This window comes from Theobroma umbraticum, unplaced genomic scaffold, assembly GCF_002168275.2.
Source record: "Theobroma umbraticum cultivar Fairchild unplaced genomic scaffold, ASM216827v3 scaffold_95.0, whole genome shotgun sequence".
NCBI lineage: Eukaryota > Viridiplantae > Streptophyta > Magnoliopsida > Malvales > Malvaceae > Theobroma > Theobroma umbraticum.
Window position 1 is genome coordinate 10,785,775 of NW_018397257.1, and position 21,354 is coordinate 10,807,128.

At 37.1% G+C, this 21,354-nt stretch overlaps 3 protein-coding genes across 7 annotated transcripts; 1 reads left to right on the plus strand and 2 right to left on the minus strand.

Moving 5' to 3' along the window:
- The first annotated feature begins 1,208 nt into the window (after positions 1-1,208).
- LOC110412100 (bZIP transcription factor (DUF630 and DUF632)) lies at positions 1,209-7,881 on the plus strand. Of its 2 annotated transcripts, XM_021422542.1 has the most exons (8): positions 1,209-1,532; positions 1,743-1,837; positions 2,938-3,179; positions 3,285-4,107; positions 4,569-4,640; positions 5,320-5,534; positions 6,054-6,277; positions 6,671-7,881. In XM_021422542.1, the coding sequence occupies exons 3-8, from the start codon at positions 2,997-2,999 to the stop codon at positions 7,500-7,502; spliced, it is 2,349 nt and encodes a 782-aa protein (XP_021278217.1). In that variant the 5' UTR covers positions 1,209-1,532; positions 1,743-1,837; positions 2,938-2,996; the 3' UTR covers positions 7,503-7,881. The 2 variants fall into 2 exon arrangements, with proteins under 2 accessions (XP_021278217.1, XP_021278216.1); XM_021422541.2 differs by having other exon boundaries at positions 2,938-4,107.
- A 740-nt stretch (positions 7,882-8,621) lies between these two features.
- Positions 8,622-11,516, minus strand: LOC110412918 (Late embryogenesis abundant (LEA) hydroxyproline-rich glycoprotein family). Of its 4 annotated transcripts, none has more exons than XM_021423571.2 (4): positions 11,329-11,516; positions 11,130-11,238; positions 10,925-11,026; positions 8,622-9,604 (listed from the first exon to the last, which is right to left on the minus strand). In XM_021423571.2, the coding sequence occupies exon 4, from the start codon at positions 9,579-9,581 to the stop codon at positions 8,799-8,801; it is 783 nt and encodes a 260-aa protein (XP_021279246.1). In that variant the 5' UTR covers positions 9,582-9,604; positions 10,925-11,026; positions 11,130-11,238; positions 11,329-11,516; the 3' UTR covers positions 8,622-8,798. The 4 variants fall into 4 exon arrangements, with proteins under 4 accessions (XP_021279246.1, XP_021279244.1, XP_021279245.1 ...); XM_021423569.2 differs by having other exon boundaries at positions 10,925-11,030; XM_021423570.2 differs by having other exon boundaries at positions 11,130-11,242.
- A 2,331-nt stretch (positions 11,517-13,847) lies between these two features.
- Positions 13,848-19,464, minus strand: LOC110412524 (Leucine-rich repeat protein kinase family protein). Its single transcript, XM_021423068.2, has 3 exons — positions 17,787-19,464; positions 15,398-16,963; positions 13,848-14,747 (listed from the first exon to the last, which is right to left on the minus strand). Exons 1-3 carry the CDS (start codon positions 18,688-18,690, stop codon positions 14,155-14,157), a joined length of 3,063 nt encoding a protein of 1,020 aa, XP_021278743.1. The 5' UTR covers positions 18,691-19,464; the 3' UTR covers positions 13,848-14,154.
- Positions 19,465-21,354: the final 1,890 nt, after the last annotated feature.

Here is a 21,354-nt window from a genome sequence, read left to right on the forward strand (position 1 = left end):
GTATTTTGGAAGATTCATTCACAAAGACATCATTAAACATAAGATTTTGTCTTTGCTTCTTGTCACTTTCCTAAAACTAAAAATCCTAAGCCAAATTGAAAATTTCATCTGCAATGAGCCTGACCCACTTCCAAGTGAATACATAGGACTGAAGTTGTTGAAAGAGAGGTCCCAATCCTTAATATGTCTTTTATATTTCTAGCCCAATGGTATACTGTTCTTCAAATAAAATCCTTGTGAGAAGTAGGAAGAGATTAAACTATGGTGAAAATGATTAGAAATGCACAATCTTTTGTTTTATTAAAGCAAGAATAGGCATTCTAACTAACAGAGATGAGCCCGCTCCCAACAGTTCATTGCATGGTTTTATCATGGTGTGAACCCCAAAGAGTACTTGATCAGGCTCCAAATGTCAAAACTTGACAAATAAAAAACCAAATGCTCCCACATTTCTTTAATCATATCCCCTAAAGCAGTGTTAAAGAGGCAAATAAAGGTGTTTCTGAAAGTAGTTATGAAAAGAGATGCTCTTCTCTTTCTCTATTCTGATATAATAAGATTTATTAACTCTCTTTCTCCACTTTATTCTGTCCCTGAGAAAGTGCTTCTTTTCCTTTGACACTTCTATCAACATCTTACAAATAAACAAAAAGAAGTGAAAAAAAAAGAAAGCAAGGACTGTGGATCCGTTGATGCTATCATGGTCATAATGAAATCTTTCTGATATTTTCCAGTAGAAACCAGCTGTTTTTTCTCTGATCATAGTGCTAGTACAGTACCCTTACTTGCCTGAGACACAGCATAAAAGACTTCCGGACTTTTCATTGTCAAGTATTGCACATACATATTCAGCAGCTTATACAATGGTCAGTGATTTTGATTTCATTTGGGAATATTACCAGTTGACATCTGATGAATTTCATGTTAGAACAAGGACAAGCCTTCTGGGTAGTAATAATATTGGCTTGGAAAAAGAACAATGACTAGTGCTGGTTTTTACAGTCCTTAGTCGTTCAGGTTTTGTTTTTAACTGCTAAGAAAGCAAGGGTGAAGGTGAATTTGTTATTTATTATACAAGAAATTGTAATATAATAAATTTAAAGGGCAAAAGAAGACTAGTATAAGAGAGAGAAGGAGAAAGAAGTGGGGACCACAGCCCACAAGGTGATAGATGGGCCTTTGTTTTCCAAATGCCCTTTTGCATGGAAGCAACCGGCCAGTGTATGCTTCTTGCAACACCTCCGTCAGATTCGCACCCCTTTCTCTCTGATGACTGATTAGATGACACATCTCTCTCTCTCTCTGTCATAAAAGCTTCACAGTTTAGAGAGAGAAACTATACTTTGTCTCTCTTGTTCCACTTGTTTCTATGATCCTCTCTTCTTCTATATGAATACTACTCTGCTCTGAAATCCAAGCTTTTCTTTTCCATACTATCTATGTGATTGATATTTATCAAGTTTCCCATCAGTCCTTCATAGTCTTATTTTTGGCTTTTGTTCCTATTAAATTTTGCTGCTTTGTTCTTCAAGGTATCTGCTTTTGCCACCAGTTACTCGATTTGCGTCTGATCGAATTTGTTCTTTCTTTTGCAAGATGATATTTTGATTGGTTTTCTTATCTGGGTTTTCTCTTTCATTAATTTGTAAGCTTTTTTTATTGTTGAAAAGATTGATGCTTTTACATCAATTTTGTTTCTAACTGTTATTTTGTTGTTGCGTATTTCTTTTTTTTTTTTTCAGGTGAATCTAATCTTCTCACTGTGTCCTGGGTTTCCAATTTGATTCTCTTTTGCGGCAATTTTGAGTCACACAGACTGGGTTTTCTTCTCTTCAAGGTATTTTCATCTCTCCTCTTTGTGGGGTTTTGTTTTTATTTTATGTCTTATAGCTTTGATTAGCAGAGATGGACTTTTTGGGATTTAGAAATGACTTTTTGGGAAATGTTTTGAGTTGAAGAGAAGTTATTGATGTTAAGATTATATTGTTTGATAGCTATTGTTGGTATAATTATACTGGTTTAGTCTTGAAGATGCACACGTGAATATCCATATAGATTCCTACCATCCCTTTTCTGGAGTTTCTTTTCTGCCTTAAAATTTTGAGCTATGCAGCTTTTTGTTTTTTTATTCTCCCTCTACTTGCGTGTCGCTTTCTGGTGAAAAATTAAAGATGTCTGAGCATTCTTTAATCATACTTCTCTTTAACTTTTACTCAAGGGTTGTGGGTTAGTATAGATTTTGAGTTCGAGATTGTCCTTCAAATCCCATTCAAATATTTTCAAGATTATGCATGGTTTTAGTTTAAGTTTGCTCATTCACTTGCTTGCTCTTACTTAATTGGCTCAAATTGTGAACCGGTATTCTTTTTTCTCCTTGTTGATGGTGGTGCTTATTGCAACCATGTTCATCTAGCATCATCTTTTGCATTACCTTTCTGTTCTTCCCCCTCCCCCAAGGCGTGCACTGTTTGTTTGGCATGAAGCTTCTCATGGCATGGTTTGTGAAATCCACTATATTATGCATCTGAAAACTTAACTCTGCAATCTTAAATTTGGGCAGCTTTTTAATTAAATATGGAGGATACATTTATTGAAGGTCTACTTGAATATTGATGAAGAAATGGTCTACTAGATCAAGATGCTCGGCAAGGATATGTCTTGGAGTCTTGGCATTCAGTCTTAATTTGAAATAATTGGACTTGTTCCATAGTTATTTTTGATAATAAATTGTGAATCAATTTTATCTTTATTGAGATTGTTTTATTGCTCCTTTAGTATTTGCTTCAAGATAGTAAGCTTTGATTGTGAATGAGTTTAGCTTAGTATAATCTAGTAGGTTTTGTAAACACAGTCCTGGTTCAAGAAAACATGATTCCAAGCTATTGCAACATGTTTTTAGATGTCTATTTAATATACATGAGGTTGATTTATTTCCAGGAGAATCCTTATGTCCTGTTTGCTTGTTGAGGAGTATCTGTCATTTAGAAGGTGGAAATATGGGGGCCGCAGGCTCTAAAATAGAAGAGGATAAGGCCCTGCAGTTATGTCGTGAAAGGAAGAAGTATGTTCGTCAGGCACTTGATGGGAGATGCTCACTGGCTGCTGCTCATGTTGCATATATTGAGACACTAAAAAGTTCAGGAACTGCTCTTAGGAAGTTTGTTGAGTTTGAAGCTCCAGTTGAGTCTTCCCTTTACACTTCAACTAATGCTACGCCAGAGCCCCTTGCTTTAACTGAGAAGTCTCTTTCCCAGTTCTCATACTCTTCTCCATCTTTCTCACAGCGTGTAGATGCTGCTGAAACCTTTTCTCCAACACCTTCTCCTTCCACTTCCAGTCATTTTCAGGCAAACCATATGAAATTTGGAGTTATGTCTTCAAAAATAGTTGAAGAGAAACCCCCTCTACCTGATATCAGATCGGTAACCTCATCTAGTACTCCACAAAATATCACACCTCGTTCCTCTGAAAAACCAGAATCATCACCATTTGAAGCTTCTTCTTTGCCGCCAGGAACTCCACAGTGGGATTTCTTTGGTCTTTGGCATCCTATTGACAATCAATTGTCATTCCAAGATGGGAAGGAATTGAACCAAGGGTCAGGAACTGTTGATGATTTAAGACGGCTTCGGGAGGAGGAGGGAATTCCTGAGCTGGAAGATGAAGAGGGGGCTTCTTGTCGTGAAAAAGAAGAAACTCAGGGTTCAGAAGATGAATTTGATGATGAGCCTCCTGCAGATACTCTAGTTCGAAGTTTTGAAAATCTGAATAGGGTAAATGACCATAAACTATCCAATGCTTCATTGGCTATCCCTTCTATGGGTGGTGTAGCATCAGAAACTGACTTCCTCAAGGGGGAAAAGAGCAACTCTCCTGATTTGTCACCTTTAGGAGGTACACCCTCCACTGTTTCTGTCCCAACTGAAATAAAGAGAACACTTGTCAAAGAAGATGGTTCTGAAAACAAGGTTGCTTCTAAAGACTTCCTTTCTGTCATGAAAGATATTGAGTTCCTCTTTATAAAAGCTTCTGACTCTGGGAAAGAAGTTCCAAGGATGCTTGAAGCAAATAAGTTGCATTTCCGTCCTATTTTTCCAGGAAAACAAGGTAACATCCAGACTCTCTGTCTCTCTCTCTCTGTCTCTCTCTCTCTCTCTCTCTCTCTCTCTCTCTCTCTCTCTCTCATATGCATGCCCATCCATGCACACATGCAGAGTACAGCTTTCCAGTGTGTTTGGTGTCTCATTAGAGTTGGCAGCTGTGCTCAACTTAGCAATTGTGTATGTGAGTGAGAAGGGGCACAATTGTATTTTGCAAATTTCCAAATTTTATCATTTATCTGCATAATGGCAGCTAAAGAATGAATTGGATTGAATGCATTTCAATATTGCTTACTAATTTGTATATGTTGAAGCCTTGGCAGTTAAACAAATTTGAATTTATGGAGATTTGGGAAGAAACTTCCATTTTATTCAGTTTCATTGAAGGACCATAGGAAATAGTTGACCTTTCTTACATTGATCTGAGTTGGTGAAAGTTATTGGTAATAGAACTTTCTACCATTGCAGGTGGATTGAGGACATCCACGTTTTTCAAGGCCTGTTTCTCGTGCGGAGAAGATCCAAGCCAAGTTAAAGAAGGTAAATCTTCATAACCTACTATAACTTAGAAATAAGTCGTGACCATGTTGAAGCATTTTGAGCTCTTTTATGGTGTAGTGCCATGCATTTTTGTTTAGTAATAAAATACATTTCTTGGTAGTGAATGAATATTACCATGCATCAAATAGCATATACTTACTTGGCAGAAGGAACTGTCGTGTAAAGATAACAAATGGGATATATCATTATATCGTGAAAATATGCTTGTAAGGTGGTAGAGTGAATGACTAATATTAAGAAAACATTAATGTCAGAGGATGATAAATTGACTTATGAATATTTTATAGCCTTGAAATCCTTTCATGAAAGCATTACACAATGAAACTGTAGAAGTTGGAACTGACTGCTTTGCCAACTTTTTAAAGTGAGACTGGGATGCTTCTTTTCTAATGCAGAATATCTACTTCAGTTTTTTTAAGAATACATTTTACTAGAAATTACATGCAAGTTATGCATATTAAGGTGCAGTGACTGGAGGAAAGTGGAGTTATATTAATGGATACAACAGGAAACTTCACATATTTAAGGGACTAGTGTTAACAATTTTTTTTGTGGTTATCATCAATATGGGATATTGAAGGGATTACTGCAAGTTTTCTTTTATGGGTACCTTCTTCAATCTTGATTCTTCTGCTAATCCATTATTATCTTTGCTTAGAGCCTCCTCAAACTGCTGTAAAGTACTTGACTTGGCATAGGACAACATCATCTCGATCATCTTCATCTGGGAATCCTCAGGGATTAAATTTAAAGGATGACGCTGAGGACCTTAACAACAATTTTTTCTATAATACCTGCATGATTTCAGGCAGTCATGCCTCGACCTTGGATAGACTATATGCATGGGAGAGGAAGCTTTATGATGAAGTAAAGGTATTAGTTGTTTTTGTTTTTTCTATTGCTATTTTTTACCTTCCAGATTTGCAGAGAAGTTTTTCATCTCAGGTTATATGCCTTCTGTTTAGACATTCTGAGTCCAGCTTAGGTGAAATAGGATATTCCAAGATCAATTCAATATTTGATGGTTAGATGGACTAGGAATTGAAGTGATTGTCTACTGATGTTTTTGCTGTTAAAAATTACCATTAAAAAGGGAATCCTTCAAGAAGATAGCTTCAAATTCTAGGAAAATGAATTTCCTATGTTTTAGTCTCTAGGCAGCATGTCCCTCAAATTGGTTCAGAGTTAGACTTCAAATAGTTTACTCCTATTTGAGTGGAGTTGTGGCTTGTTTGATGTTGTTTCTCAAAGTCAAAAGTTCTCCAATTTTGCAACCTAAGTTTTTGAAGCCTTGAGGTTGCACTATTTAGTCAAGCAGTGACGTGTTTGGAGGCATAAGAATTTAATATGATTATTGAAAGTTATTAATGTTCTAATTTCTCTTAACTTCAGGCCAGTGAGATAGTCCGAAATGAGTATGACTTGAAGTGTAAAATCTTAAGACAGCTGGAGTCCAAGGGAGAGAGTTCAAACAAAATTGACAAGACTCGAGCTGTTGTCAAGGATTTGCACTCAAGAATTAGAGTTGCAATCCACAGGATTCACTCGATATCGAAAAGGATTGAGGATTTACGGGACAATGAGCTGCAGCCTCAACTTGAGGAGTTGATTGAAGGGTATGTTTGCATTAATGCTTTTCCTCTTCTGACAATTATTTCCCCATCATATTAGTACATTAAGGAACTATTGTCATATGCTATGCTTTATTTCCTTTTTCCCTCTTTCCTGTGTTTCTTCTGTGCCTTTTCTTTTTATCATTTCTTTGCTTGCAGGGGAAGATGAAGCATTCTTTTTTCTTCTCCTAGAACAAGAGGCTGACTTTTGCATGAACCATTGATGGCAATTATGCACTAATAAATCTCTTTGGCTATGATGATATTATTTGCCATTTCTGCCATTCTTTTATGACTCTGTAGAGCTGATACTTTTACTTCCTAAAATAGTTTTACTTGTGCTCATATCTGAAATATTCTTCTAAATCATCTGTTTCACTTATTGTGTCAACACAGGTTGAGTCGAATGTGGGAAGTAATGTTTGAATGTCACAGGCGTCAGTTTCAAATTATCTCTGTAGCATACAAGACTGGCAACATGAAAATCTCTGTGCTGTCTGAATCACATCGGCAGATCACCGCTCATCTTGAAGTTGAACTAAGCATGCTGTCTTCAAGTTTTACAAAGTGGATTGGTGCCCAGAAAGCTTATCTGAAAGCCATAAACAGTTGGCTTGGGAAATGTGTTTCTATTCAACAAAAACCTTTCAAGAAATCTAAGAGGTTAAACTTTGAAATCCAATTTTTGAGAAAATTTGGCCCTCCAATATATGTAACATGTGGTGCTTGGTTTGACAAGCTTGATGCGTTGGAGCCTACTATAAAGGATGTCTCAGAGTCCATTAAACGTTTGGCAGCTGATACATCTGGGTTTTTACCACACCATGAAAACAATGAGGGGAAGGATGCTAATCATCCGTATTCAGCATCTGGGAAGGATGACAACAGTGATTCTGCAATTAATATGTCAAGAAATGATGCTTTGAAAGAGAGGATGTCAGTATCCCGGAAGGATGACGACATCAATGAATCTGAATATAACATGTTAAGAAATAATGCTTTGAAGGATTCTTTTGGGACAAGCTTAGTTTTCTTTCTTGGTCAATTGAAGGCTTTCGCGGAAGCATCTGTGAGGATGTATTCAGAACTTGACGAGGAAATTCAAGAAGCTAAGCATAGTTATGATTTGTCCGTCCAAGGAGCAGAGAACGGCAGTGAAGAAAATAATGATCAGAGCAACAATCAAAGCAACAACCATTCCAAGGATCAATCGAAGTCACAGGCGTAAACTTACTACTTGGAAAAGAGTTGGGCTGCAGAAGACGGACACAAGGTTTCCAAGCATTCATGGCAACCGTGTTTAAGAAAAAGGAAGCATCTCACATAGCATGCAGCATTTTTATATTGAATATAGGAATAAAAGGGTATTTGGTAGAAACCCTTCCTGTTACATTCAGTAACTCAATAAAGACGCTCTGCTTTTGTAAAATGGATGTCATAAGGGGTGATTTGTAGGCCAAAGCTGTAACATAGAGGTATGAAACAAAACTTGTATAGTCTTTTTTGTTACTTTTTTCCCCCCAATACTGAGCATAGGAAACCAAGATAAACTTTTCATCCCTAACATTCTCATTCTGGTTATTTCAATGGATGAAATTGTTATTTAAGTATCCACACTATGCATCCAATCAGGAAGTCATGTTAAGGCAGTGAGCAGTAGCTTCGGCTTCTGAAACAGGAAAACTCTGGAAAATCTTCAGGATATAAAGTCCAAATCCCTCAAAATTAGAAGGAAAACCCCAATTTCTCTGTTAAAACTATACTTCCTTCATCAGGTGATTATCAGGTTAGGTGTTGGAAGCTGACTTCACACCATTTTTATATGAAAATCTCCTTTCTGTTTCCTGGTTTCTGCCACTAATCAATAATTTCCATGGAAACTTATTCCCAGACCATGATTAGTTTACTAATAATAATAATAATAATAAATCAAGTTTCACAGTTAAGTGATGGAGTCCTTTTGATCATAACTTTTCTAATGGTTGAACTGTTCCAAATAGTGACATGCATGACCAAGTCCTGAGATCACAAAAACCCAAAATTTTCCACAACATTTCACTTTCTTGGAATGATTCTCCCAAACATGGGTCTACTTTTCCTACATTCCTTGCAAATGTGCAACCATCACTAGCAAATTGCCCAAGACTTACATTCAAGCAACAACCACATACATAAATAGTCAAACAAATTATGTAAACCAAACAGATGATTTCCAATCCTCGAATTATTCCAAGATTTTATAATCTTCAAAATTTAATCAATTCTTGAATTATTCGGAAACATTATAATCTTCAAAATTTGAATCATATGATTAGCTGTGTTCCTGTTTAGGTAAGATAGAAAAAAATTAAATAAACCATATCATATAATATTCATGCAATGTTAATTGAAAATCTGTATCATGTATACCACAACTAGGATATAATAATCACAAAAAAGGTTCCTCCCCAAAAAATACTACAATAGCCATGTAGGACTATCCCCGTGACCAAACACTCCAATTGTACCAACTGTATTCCAATGACTACCAAAGATCTACTCCGTAATCACAATCCTTCGACACAATCTTAGACGCCGCCGTTAAATTGTCCACCGTTATCTTACACGTCACCTTAGCGGTGATCTTCCACGTCTTAATGGACCCCACTTTAATCTTAACTGGAGCTCTCAGCTTCAACGTGAACGGCACCGTTCCTTTGTTTTGCGCATCAGAAAGCGCCCTCAGCGCGGTGTTTGTTAGTTCGATTCCGGAGCCCTTCAAAGCCGTTTGGAACACCGTTACGTTGTTCGTCGGCTGGTAGAAGACGGGCAACACGCCGTTACAGAGGTTGACGTCTTCGTAGTAAACTTTGACGGAGCTGCCTTTCTCGTAGTAAATACCGATTTTGTCGTTGGGGTTATGTGCCCGGACGGAGACGTCGAACTCCGGAGAGAGAGGCGACGTTGACGTCAGGTTGAGTCCTTTGATCGCCACGCTCTCGATGGAGTAATTTGGAGACTCTGGCTTGAAAACGAAGTACACCACTGCGGCGGCAATGGCAACGGCGAGGAGGAGAACGAGGATGACGGTCAACAAGCAGCAACAGCAGCTGCGACACGTGCTCCGGCTAGCCTTACGTTTCGAGAGATGCGCGTAGCGACGGGCGTTCTCCGGCGGAGGAACGCGGTAGATTTGGTCCTTGGGGATCTGGATGACGTAAGTGCCTGGTTGTGGAACTGGTTTTTCAGGGGACGGAGGTGCTAGCTTCGAAGCGGACTGTTCGTTGGTAACGCGTGGTGAGTCGCCCGGGTGGACTCGCTCGGCCATTATCCTGTTTAATCGGTGACTCACTGCAAGAAGAAAGCAAAGCGAGAAAGCGGCTGTTAAACTAAAAATTGTCCGAGTGTGAAACAATGCTTCGCATAGTGTATTTAAAAAGGTCTGGTTTACGCGGCTTGGGGGCAAACTAGGAATTTCAAATAAAGGGCAAGAGCAACCAATTATAAATTGCCATGTCATCCCTATGCGAAGGCTGGGGGACCCTCTGATGTGGCCAATATCGCGGACAAAAATTTAGGGATTTACTTGTCTTAATTATATGACTAATTGGCTATACATCCAGACGTGATTGAACAAAAATTCCGCACGTTAAGTCAAAGGATTTAGCAAGATATTTATTCTCTAAAAAAGAAAATCAAACTCAGAAATTATTGCACTCTACTAAGAATATTTTTTATTTATGGTATTTATTCAGTAGGAAAATAATAAAAAAAGAAGCATAACTAGCGGAAATTAAGGGAAAAAAAACAAAAAAAAAAGTATGGCGGACATGGTAAGTGACAGCAAAGCCTATGTTTCAACTCTAGGTTGCTTAAGGTCATGGCTGCTTATATATTGGAATTTGGCTTAATTATTAAGAAATTTCCATGTCTAAATAGGTCTTTTATTATTTAGTATTTACTATAGAGTCTTTAATTTTAACAAACAATTAATGTTTACCCACATATCATATGACATTACAGGATGATTTGGTCAAATGATAATTGACGTAATCACATTATAATTGATGTGAAATAAAAATTATGATAGCATCATATATCACGGGTTTAAAAAATAATCATTGAAATTAGAAGTACAAATCAAACGATAAATCGTTAATAACTATTGCTACTTATTGCTGCTGCTTCTCCTCTTATTAATGTAGGTAAGTCATTGGAGTAGTAAAGGAAATGAAAGGATTAGGCTAATATGGTGAGCATGCCAGGCAGGAAGGAATTTGGGATATTAATAAATAAAGTCTATATTGCATCACTCATGGAAAACAAGATCCATGTCCCCTGATTATGATAATTATTCAGAATCATCAAGATTTTATGATAATTGCAATATCAATAATAAGAAACAAATAAATGATAGATATTGCCTAGTAATGGGTTGCACGTTTACACTAGAAACCTTAATCAATTCCTAAAACCTTTTTTTATTAATCGAAAGTTGATGTGCATTGATATGTCAGACATTGATCTGTCAGAATTCAGCTAGTTGCACTCTATGATTCATGGAGGGGGCAGAGACAAGCAAAGGGAGAGCGAAAGAAACAAGAAAAGCTAGAAAACCAGAGTTTGAGAGAATCAAGAAGAAAAAGCTAGAACATTGGGAGAATTACGTACCTGAAGGGCTGAAACTAGCAAACTCTGAGAAAACCCAGGTGGGGTTTCTTCAAGAATCTAAGAGAAATCAAAACAATCTTCTTTTTCAATGCTGGCTGTGGCCTGCCTGGAGATGGACAGAGGAAAGGGGAATTAGTATGAAGAGTTCAGATATAGAATGACTAAAGCAAGTAAAGGAAAGCTGCACAACATTGGAAGAACATACCTGAAAAGCTGAAACTAGTAAATTCTCAGAAAACCAAGATAGGGTTCTTCAGGGATCAAATAGAAATCAAAACAATCTTTTCTTTGTTGTTCCTCAATGCTGGTTGTAGCTGTCTGAGATAAAGAGGAATGAGTCTGAAGATTCACAAACAGAATGACTAAAGCAAGAAAAGGGAAGCTATAACAATGGGAGAACATACCTGAGAAGCTGAAGCTGGCAAAAACCAAGATGGGGTTCTTCAGGAATTAGAGAGAAATCAAAAGAGTCTTCTTTTCCTTTCTTCTTCCTCGATGCTGGCTGTAGCTGTCTGAAGACTAGATAGACAAGAGGAAGGGGGAATGAGTCTTAAGAGTTGAGAATAATAGGACTAAAGCCAAGGGTTTTGCCACATAAATATAAAGAATAGAAATATGGAAGGTAAGGAATTAGTAAAACATGGAGTACAGTTCAGACAATGATGTCAACAAAAGAGAACTATTAAAGAGAAGCGAAAGAGTCCAGAAACTGCCCTCACCTCACCTGTGTGCGTGTTTTCTTTGTCACTTCATCTGTGCCAGACACATCTTCCCCTCGTTTTATCTGTTTGCTTTTTTCTTTTGTTTTCCGTGTGGGAAAACTGAATGTGCCTTATTGTGGACCAGTTGGCATGGGCCCCCCTTTAATGGCGGATAATGACCATCTTAGGTTGTCTTTTAGTGACAAAATTCTCCTTTGCTTGATTATGATGTCTACCCAGTAAGGTTTAAGATTATTGGTTTCTTATTATTTTCTTCTTTTTTTATTTATTTTTATAAGATATTAGAAAATAGTAACCATCATATCATAAAAAAATATTTATCGTAATATTGATAATTAATATTATGTTTCACATCAATTTATAAAATATTATTCATTTTAATTTATTATATTTTATAATTTTATTTTAAAAAATATTTTATAAATTAAAAATAATATAAACACTTATGTACCTAATCGAATTTCAAACAACAGATGTTATAATTAAGGAGTTATTGGCATGGCACTTGCCCCTACAAAGGACCACACGTTTCTTTATTTCTAACTTGTGAGAGCCGCGTTCCCACGCCATCCCTTGGGGAGCTTCAGCCTTTTAGCCCACGGCCACCACCTGATGATTCCTTGGCACCTTTACACACATATTGAAATCTTCTTACAAATTAATAGACAAAATGTGTTCCATTTTAATGGCGAAAACGACATGAGGAGCTCGATATCAGTTATAAAAACGACAATCACTTTGTTGGCACCAAGGAAACATGGGACATATCTACAATTGTTTTTTTTTTTAAATTCTTTTTTGGGTTTGATATGTTGAATTCATCATGGGATATACAATTGGACATTCCTCAATTGCTGCTATTGCTTTGGTTATGAGGTTATCGCCAAGCATTCAGGCAGGCTAATCATTTTATAGCAATTTACTTTTAAATTGTGTTGGTGACAAGGAAAGATGGATAAAGAAAATAAAACCAAAAGAGTGTTATCATCAAGGATGAATAATAGTGTCGGTTTCGTCAGGGAAGTTGAGAAGATTTCAAAGCTTGGTTTTTGTCAAATAGAAATGCCGTATTGTGAAATTAAATTATGGGGCAGTTGAAGAATTTTATAAATGGTTAGGTGCTGCCGATGCTTGGAGACGAAAGCATACTAATAAAACTAACTGATATTAGTGTAATAGTTTGGACAGCTTCATTGACTTGAACATTGGCCAAATTACAGGCAAAGTATCCCTTTATGAAAAAGTGAAAAGCACCCAAACATTTTCGAAACTGTTAGCTTGAAGCTTCGGAGTAGATAAAAGTAGCAAACATGTCGCAAATTCATATAAGAGAGAATATTATAAAATTTTACATCGAAGAGATTAAAGAAAATTGTGCTCATGCATGTATTAATAAGTTAGTTTTTTAAAAAAAAATAATTGACCCCCACGACAGTGAAATCATATTCTTCATCAAGCCTCTCTAGTCCCTGCTAAACCCTTCAAAGAAATCCAATGGCTGCCGGAGAAACCGAATTGAACCTACCATTTTTGACCAAGTAAATCTGGTTAGGAAGTTAAAAAAGCGAGGGTAGAAAGGCAGCTGTCTCCAAGAATTCTATGTTCTTGCTTTTTGAAATTTTGAAAGTGTAAAGTTTACATGGCCACATGTTTCTTTGCAGGTACGTGAAGATTAGCTCAACCCCAAGTAAAAGAAGAAACATCCCACTGATCAGCTGCCAAAATAGGTAGTAATTTCTTAAGTTAATCAGGTGCCTTGCACACTGTTTATTCATTCCTGAATTGCAAATAGGGAGTACCTGATAAAGTGATAATGCTACGTCTTGCTGTTGTGAAGTAGCTTTGTCCAGCCCCTAATGATCTGGTGGCAATGCCCTAAAGCCATTCATTTTAAAATTAAGAGGAAAGCCTTACCCCCTCTCCCCCCACCCCCCCCCCCCCCCCTCCCCCCCCCCCCCCCCCCCCCCCCCCCCCCCCCTAATGGAGGAACATCACAAGTAAGATTTGCAGTTCTTCAGAGAGATTTCTGAGTTTTTGCCAGACTTTTTCTGCATTTGGTTGTTAAATTTCACCCGCATGCAGATGCCAGATAAACCATGTCCTCCCAATTGTTCATAATCCGATTTCAATTATCAAACATGGATGCATGTTGTTCCTGTGAATTGTTTAACATTAATCCAACATGACCTCATCAGGAAGGATAGAGATGGAAATGTAAAGGCCATAAGATGAGTCAATCAAACTGAACCTAAGATTACATTTCTAGATAAGGGTTAAAAAGGAATGGTATAACCCACCCATCTACAAATGAACTTTATTCCTTCCCTTACCTTCATACAAACCCTATCCAATTGATACTTACATTACCAATTTTGTACCAGTGTTAGAACTTAACAGCAGGAGAAGACAATTTGTGACATGGAAGTCCAACTTATGAAAGTAAAGAACCAATAAATGGGGGTTAGTGTTAAAAGAACTACACAGTTAGAACCCCTTTTGTTTACCTTACTACAACACTATTCCTGAGAGATCTTCATAAACTGATTTCATGTCGGGTCTCTCTTGTGCTGGCAGAATGCATCTCAGAGCCACCTGTAGCATGGCATCCAGAGTTCTATGTGTGCGCTCCACATTATCCCTTTCCATAATCATCGGATCAAAGCACTCTTCAGCACAGTTTTCTGCTGCTAAATACCTCACCCAGTCAGTTAGATCAACCACACCTGTGCTCCCCGAAACTATCTCCCCCGAACTTTTACCAGTCAGGAGCTCCATCAATATGACCCCGAAGGCATAGACATCCACTTTTTTTAAAGAAGGACATGGTTTACTGGAGCTGGCAAACTCAGGAGGCCGATAGCCAAGAGCACCTGCATTCAGAACTTGTTCAGCTGTGCCAGCTGATGTCAGTACCCGATGGAGACTGTAATCAGCGAGGCGTGCTGTCATATTAGGAGATTCTAATAAAATGTTTGTCGACTTGAGGTTGCCATGGGGTATTGCTCTCTCATTATGAAGGTAGTTCAGACATCGGGCCACATCTATAGCAACCCTAAGCCGTTCATCCAGAGACAAGGGTGGCAATTTTCTTGGCTCTGTCTCTGCAGAAGAAATAAAAATCATTAAAGCAGAGGAACCCAAACACAGTATATACAAATTCACAGTTTGAGACAAAGATCGGAACAGGAGATATCACTTTTGCCTTCATCAAATAAAGCCTCACTCTTAAAAACAATTTTCTATGAGAAAAGTGGAAAGAGTTTGAGATTAATGGTGTTCTTGCAAGCAATTCCATCTACTGGATTAACTGACTGAAATGTAGCAAAAGACAGTGCTTCAGTTCAAGTGAAAATCTCACTTCTATAGTATCAAATATCTAGCATATATTTTAGGAGTTTTCCTCATAATTGTGTATAATCTCACATATTAATCCAGCATTAGAGTCACAAGTGTCATTCTATAACAAATTTAGATTTCAAACTCCGCAGTTCATAACTCATAATCATAAAGGCAGTTTCTTTGTTTAGTTGTGTAGAAACTATGCAAAATGCAGAAGGTGGTTAATCCAGATCCAGAAAATTTGACATCCAGGAAAGCTTCAACTTATCATACTGGATTATGGAGCAGTATATTGGCCTTTGATTACCCTTCCCCACAAATCTCAAAAATTAAAAGTGCAGTAATTTCTAGTCTGCAACCCAACAACCACAAATGACCAAAACCTATAATCACACATGGAACAGAATCTTACCTTGAAGATAGAAGGCCAAACATTGTGCATTTATGTAATTTGATATGATCAGCTTCTCATGCTCCTTAGGACCCCAATAATAACCCTGAAGAGAAACTAAATTTGGGTGCTTGATGTACCCCAGTTTCTTGACTTCCCTTGCAAATTCCTTTTTGCTTTTTGCTATCCCTTCCTTTAACCATTTGACAGCCAATATATTACCAGAGTCAAGTGTAGCTTTGTATAATGTCCCATGGCAACTCCTTCCAATAACTTCAGCTGGAGCACGTGAAAGTTCTTCTGCAGTAAGTGCTAGAGAGCCATCAAAGAGATGCAGATCCCCAGCTAGTTTATCAGGAGAACGAACCTTTAATGCACCAGGACTCTCAAATTGAAATTGGCTTTTTGATGGAGATGCATTTGAAGATGACAAGAGAGACATGGGTGAAGCCAATTCTTCATCTCTTCCCATGGACTCAGGGTGACCAAAATATTTAAGGTCATTTAAAACTGATGAACGGTTACCATGATCATATACAGAATCCTTTTTGGATGACGACAAAAGCTCTTGACGAAAACTAAATGAGGATGATGACGAATCCTTACCTTTGTAAGGTGCTGATGTATGAGAAAGGGAAAACTCCCCTTGCACAGTTTCTTTTCCCACATTTCTTTTCAAATGGTCACTCCTAGTTTCCTGCCAGTTGGTCCTATAATATATCATTAAACACACAAGAGCTATTATGGCAGCACCACCAACCAAGCCTACAATTAAGGCAATTCTGGTAACAGGTTTCATCTGAGACCTACGCTCATTCAAATTTAGGTTGGAAGAACCTTTTGGTGTCAATGGAAAAGAACCAAACCTCAAGAAAGAGTTTCCTGGATGGAATGCAGAATCAGGAAACCCCCTCAAGTTGTCAGGTATAGCACCAGAGAAATTATTAAAAGACACATTGAATCCTTTCAGTTCATCAGGAAGGCTATCAGGAATGCTGCCTTCAAATTTGTTATTGGATAGGCTAAGAAAATCCAAGTTATGGAACTTGGCAATCTCCTGGGGCAAGTGGCCACTTAGTGAGTTAAATGACAGATCAAGAGTCACCAGGCTCAAATTTTCAGCAGAACTTACGGAAGGTATATTTTGTATTTTCTGAAGAGGTATTGACCCCGTAAAGTTATTGCCTGAGAGGTTGAGATAAGTCAATTTTGTTGACGTGAAGAAGCTTGGAAGGAGGGCCCCGGTAAGATGGTTGAGGCTCAGATCAATCACTTTTAATTCTGGGTATGTACCTAATATTGCTGGAAGAACACCCTTTAATGAGTTGTCTGATACTTTGAATGTAGTCAGCCTTAAAAATTGAGAAGTTTGGTTTGGCAAGGTCCCAGTCAGTGAGTTTGAACTCAATTCAATGATTTCCACATAATTTCCCCAACCCTGGATTCTAGACAAGTCTCCTGAAAGCATGTTACTACTGAGGTCTAGAATGGCACAGTGCCCAATCTTAACCGGCAGGGGGCCTGAGAGTTTGTTTGACGAAATGTTGAGCTTCTTTAGAGTTGCTGAGGTTATACTTCCCACTGGTCCTGCCATGGATGTAGAAATTTTATGATGGAAAAAAAATTATAAACAAGAGTTTGAAAATATAGTAGGACACTATGGTCTTCCACAATCTGAAAATCATAGCTTTTAATTGACGTATGAAACCTTGAACAATTGACTTTAAAGCGCACATTCTAAACAGACAGAGAGGACCTAGTGACTGAATCCACCATACTTGCAAATTAATATAGAAGGACTTCACACCAAGGTATTACACTAGGGAAAGACTGTAAAAAGTAATCACACTGCTTGGCATTATATAAACAATTAGAAAATATATGGTTATAAGCTCTGAACTTTAAATTTTGAACATATCGTAACTACATGGAAGGTTAAGGTTAGATGCTTATTACTAATGTTTTCAAACATTTATTCTAAGTTCTTATTTTTTAGAACATCTGCGTAACTTCTTCTCATTTCACATGGATACCATGCTAGTTTGATCCCCCGTCCCGTAATCCATACAAACTTCTTTTCCTGTCCCATTTTGTTACAGGTATGGAGAATACAAAATTACTTTCCAAAATCTGGAAGAACAGGGAGCAGCTTATATTGTCAAAAATCAAAAGAGGCAATGCTACGAATAGACTACACATAATGTAATGCTTTGGTGGATTCATTGCCAATGCATGACCAGAACCACATAACTATAGTTAACAAGGCAGAGTCAGATTTATATATAATGCAGCCTAGGAATGAGTGGCACAATATACATTGACAGACACAATTGCTCACTGAAGTTATGAAAAAAGAGAAAGTAAATTAACATGACTTAGAAGTTATAGTAAGCTATTAAAAGGGGAATACCTTCAAGTTGGTTAAGGCTAAGATCCAGCTCTGACAAGATCATTGAGCTTTCTTGCAAAAGAGCTTCTGGTAGTGATCCTGACAACTGGTTGTTTCCAAGCCGAAGAATCCTCAAAGAGACAATAAAATTGAAGGAAGGTATAGTTCCCACTAAGTGATTATTGCCAGCATCAAAAACTTCTAAACTGTCAAAATATGGCATTCCATCATGGGCAAAGAGCTCTCCGACCAACAAATTGTGACTTATATTTAAATACTGAATAGAAGAAACAAAACTGGAGCTTCCAAGTCCCAAGTCCAGTGAACCAGATAACTGATTACTGCTCAGGTCCACATGCGCCACACTTTCCAATTGGGACAGAAGATTCATAATATCCCCGGAAAAGCCATTAGACCGCAAATCTAAATATTTCAACCTCTTAAGATTGCTAAAACCAGAGGGAAATGTGCCTTCAAAATGATTTGAAGAAAGATTCAGAAGTACTAAATTTTTTAAATTGATAATGCCTGATGGTATAGCCCCATGAAAGGCATTGCTTGAGAGGTCCAAAAACTCAAGAGACAGAACGGAGCCAATGTTTGAGATGGTCCCTGTCCACTGGTTACTTGAAATAGATAAATTCTGAAGCATTTTTAGACCAACAATGACAGGGAAACTGAAGTTTCCAACCAAACCCAAGTCATTTAGAGTGATTGAAGTCACATGACCGCCGGTACAGATGACTCCAAACCAATTTTTGGGACACCCATCTGATGCCAAGGACTTCGAGTCCCATGAAGCAAGGACTTTCCCGGAAGGGTCTTCCTCAATGCCTTTCTTGAGCTCTAAAAGAGCTTCAAAATCAGATTGTCCTAATGCAGTTACTACCGAAAACAATAAAAATACTAAATTGAATCGCTGCATGCCTTCAATGAAAGTCCCCAACCCCCACAAATCTCACTGAATATATCAGAATGGGACCAACAAGAACTCAAGCTCAACTATAAAGAACTTCTACAGCAAATTGCAACGCTTGAATTAGGTAGATGAATATACATGAATATAGCATCCAAAGTTTGCATCCTGAATTAACAGTAGGAGAGAATTCCAATAATTTTTATCAAGCAATGGTATACTTACAAAAGCACATTCAAAGAGGAAGTGAAAGATGCTTCCTTTAAACTAATCTAAGCAGCTAATGAACTTCAAAACCCATGTCCACTGAGATAAATGGAAACCAAATCAAGTGAAACAAGCTCAAATGCACCAGAAAATATCAGGAAAAAGACTCTGCATTTTCCACACCAAGGAGCTGAGAAGTGAGAAGATAATGCTTAGCAACAAGTTAAAAAGAAACAAACCGGAAAACAAAGGTAGCTAAAAGTGAGAATCTTCAACCTTTTTTTGGCTTGGGAAGTAGCATCAAAGTACAACAAAGTGTTAAAATTTTGTGAGGTGGGATGTTTTATTAAGGAAAGAGAAGGTCAAAGATGCAATGAAACACCAGAGACAGAAAGAAAAACCAATTAACACTGAAGGGGGGCAGTGATTGAGTAAAAGGGAGGGGAGAGAGTGTGGATCAGAGTGTTCGGTGGTGTTGTTTTCAATGTGCAAATAAATTGCAGACACATTTAAAGAAGAAGAACAGAACATCCTGACTTGTTTTTGGGTGTTGAAAATAGCTGTTAAATCACATAATTAAAGCATAAAAACATAGTAACATGCAGTGAAGTATCGTAGTTGGTTGAGTTGGTGCCCTTGTTGTTTCCATTGACCTTTCAGAACTTTTGTTTACAGCTTGAGTAACATGGGACTAATCCCAAGACAGTAATGCTTTTGTTTTTATTGCAAGTGAAATTATTGTACTAACAGGTTTCATCTGAAATCTTTACTCACAAATTTGTTGGTTTTAATGCTTGAATTTAGTTTAAGGGGTATGATTTCATCCAAGTCTAAAGTCTTTCACTCTCATTATTTTTCATTGTTCATCATTGGACTAGTTCCAAAACGTTGTTCATAATTGGACAGAAACTATGTGGACATGGGGCCAACAAAGGGCACCTTCCATTTGTTGAGTTCTCCATCTAAGCAATGTAAATGGCAAGAACCCTAGCTTGTAGGTGTTGTGCGCTTGAACCTTTGGTTGAATTGAATGGCATGAAATTCAACAGCTATAACTAATTTTGTGCACAACATTTTCAGTATATTCTTCTTTGAATCATTTTCCATGAACCCAGAAATAGAAAATTTTATATCTGGCATTTCTTTTTGATCCCATCATTAATGAGTCAAAAATTTCATATTATTTCTGATTTTATGCATTAATTTTAATTACACAACAAATGGGATTCTTTCGAAGAATGCTAAAATTACATATATATGTATATGTATATGGGGAGTAAAAAATTGATTTAAGACCATGAAATTCCAACAATTCCCCAAGAAACTTACCAATCAATCAAGAAATATACTAAGTATGATGTCAAGACAGACACTTGGGGCATGCCAAACCATGCAATTTAGACTAAATTTTTCAAAAGGATTTTGCTTATATTAAATATTGTTAGGATACCTCAAGTTTAGGCTAATAGTATCACCTATAATAAAATGAAATATCTTAACATTATTTTTTTTTTCTTGTGGAATTATTAGAGGTGAAAATTTGATTATATAAAATATTTATATTCGATATATTACCAATATATAATATAGTGAGCCAAATGTTATCATCTCGTTAATAAATAAATTTAAAATCAAGAATTGTTTACATATTTATGGAGTGACATTCTGTGATTAAGTGACTGCCTATACAATTATGACACATTGAATGTAAACTATTAAATATATATGATGCCAATAAATAGGATGGAATGAGAGTCATTATTGGTATGGGCTAGGAAACTGTAGCCCATAATGAGGAAATATGCTGTGTCCCACAGGCCACAACCACCTAATCTTCCCTAACAACCCATTCAACTCTATCAAATACCCAAATTAGTAAAAGGAATTTAAGTAGTAGAGGAAATTTTTGAGGCCCAAAATCTAAACTTAAAACCCAAATCATAAATAAATTGTAACAAATTAATTTTTCAGGGTTCAAAAAGATGGGTCAGGCAAAAGAATCAAAAGAACCCAAAGCCTAGCTACGAAACATCAAAAAAATGTCATGCAATAAGACAAACAAACTCTTGACACTTTCTTTGCTCTTTCTTCTTGTCAAGTTGGTCTTGTCTTTTTGGCACTTCTCTTGTTTGCTAGAGAATAGGTAATTCTTTCTCAAGAAAGCATAACCCAAGGTTTTTAATTTTATTAGAGAAAAAGAGATTCGTATCTGACTCTTTTTAGACAAGAAAATCAGAAATCCAAAATATTATCTTAAAGTAATTTAATTAATTTTGACTTTTTTGCATGATTTATTAAGAACTTGTGCCTTTACTAGTTGAAATAAAGTCTCTAGGAGGGCCAATTATAGGAAGACTCATGACCCAACATTTATTTTTGGATTTGCCCCAAGTTGTATTGTAGCATTCCATTGGAGTTACTCTCATAGACAATGACACCCTTTAATGAAATTAAAAAAAAAAAAAA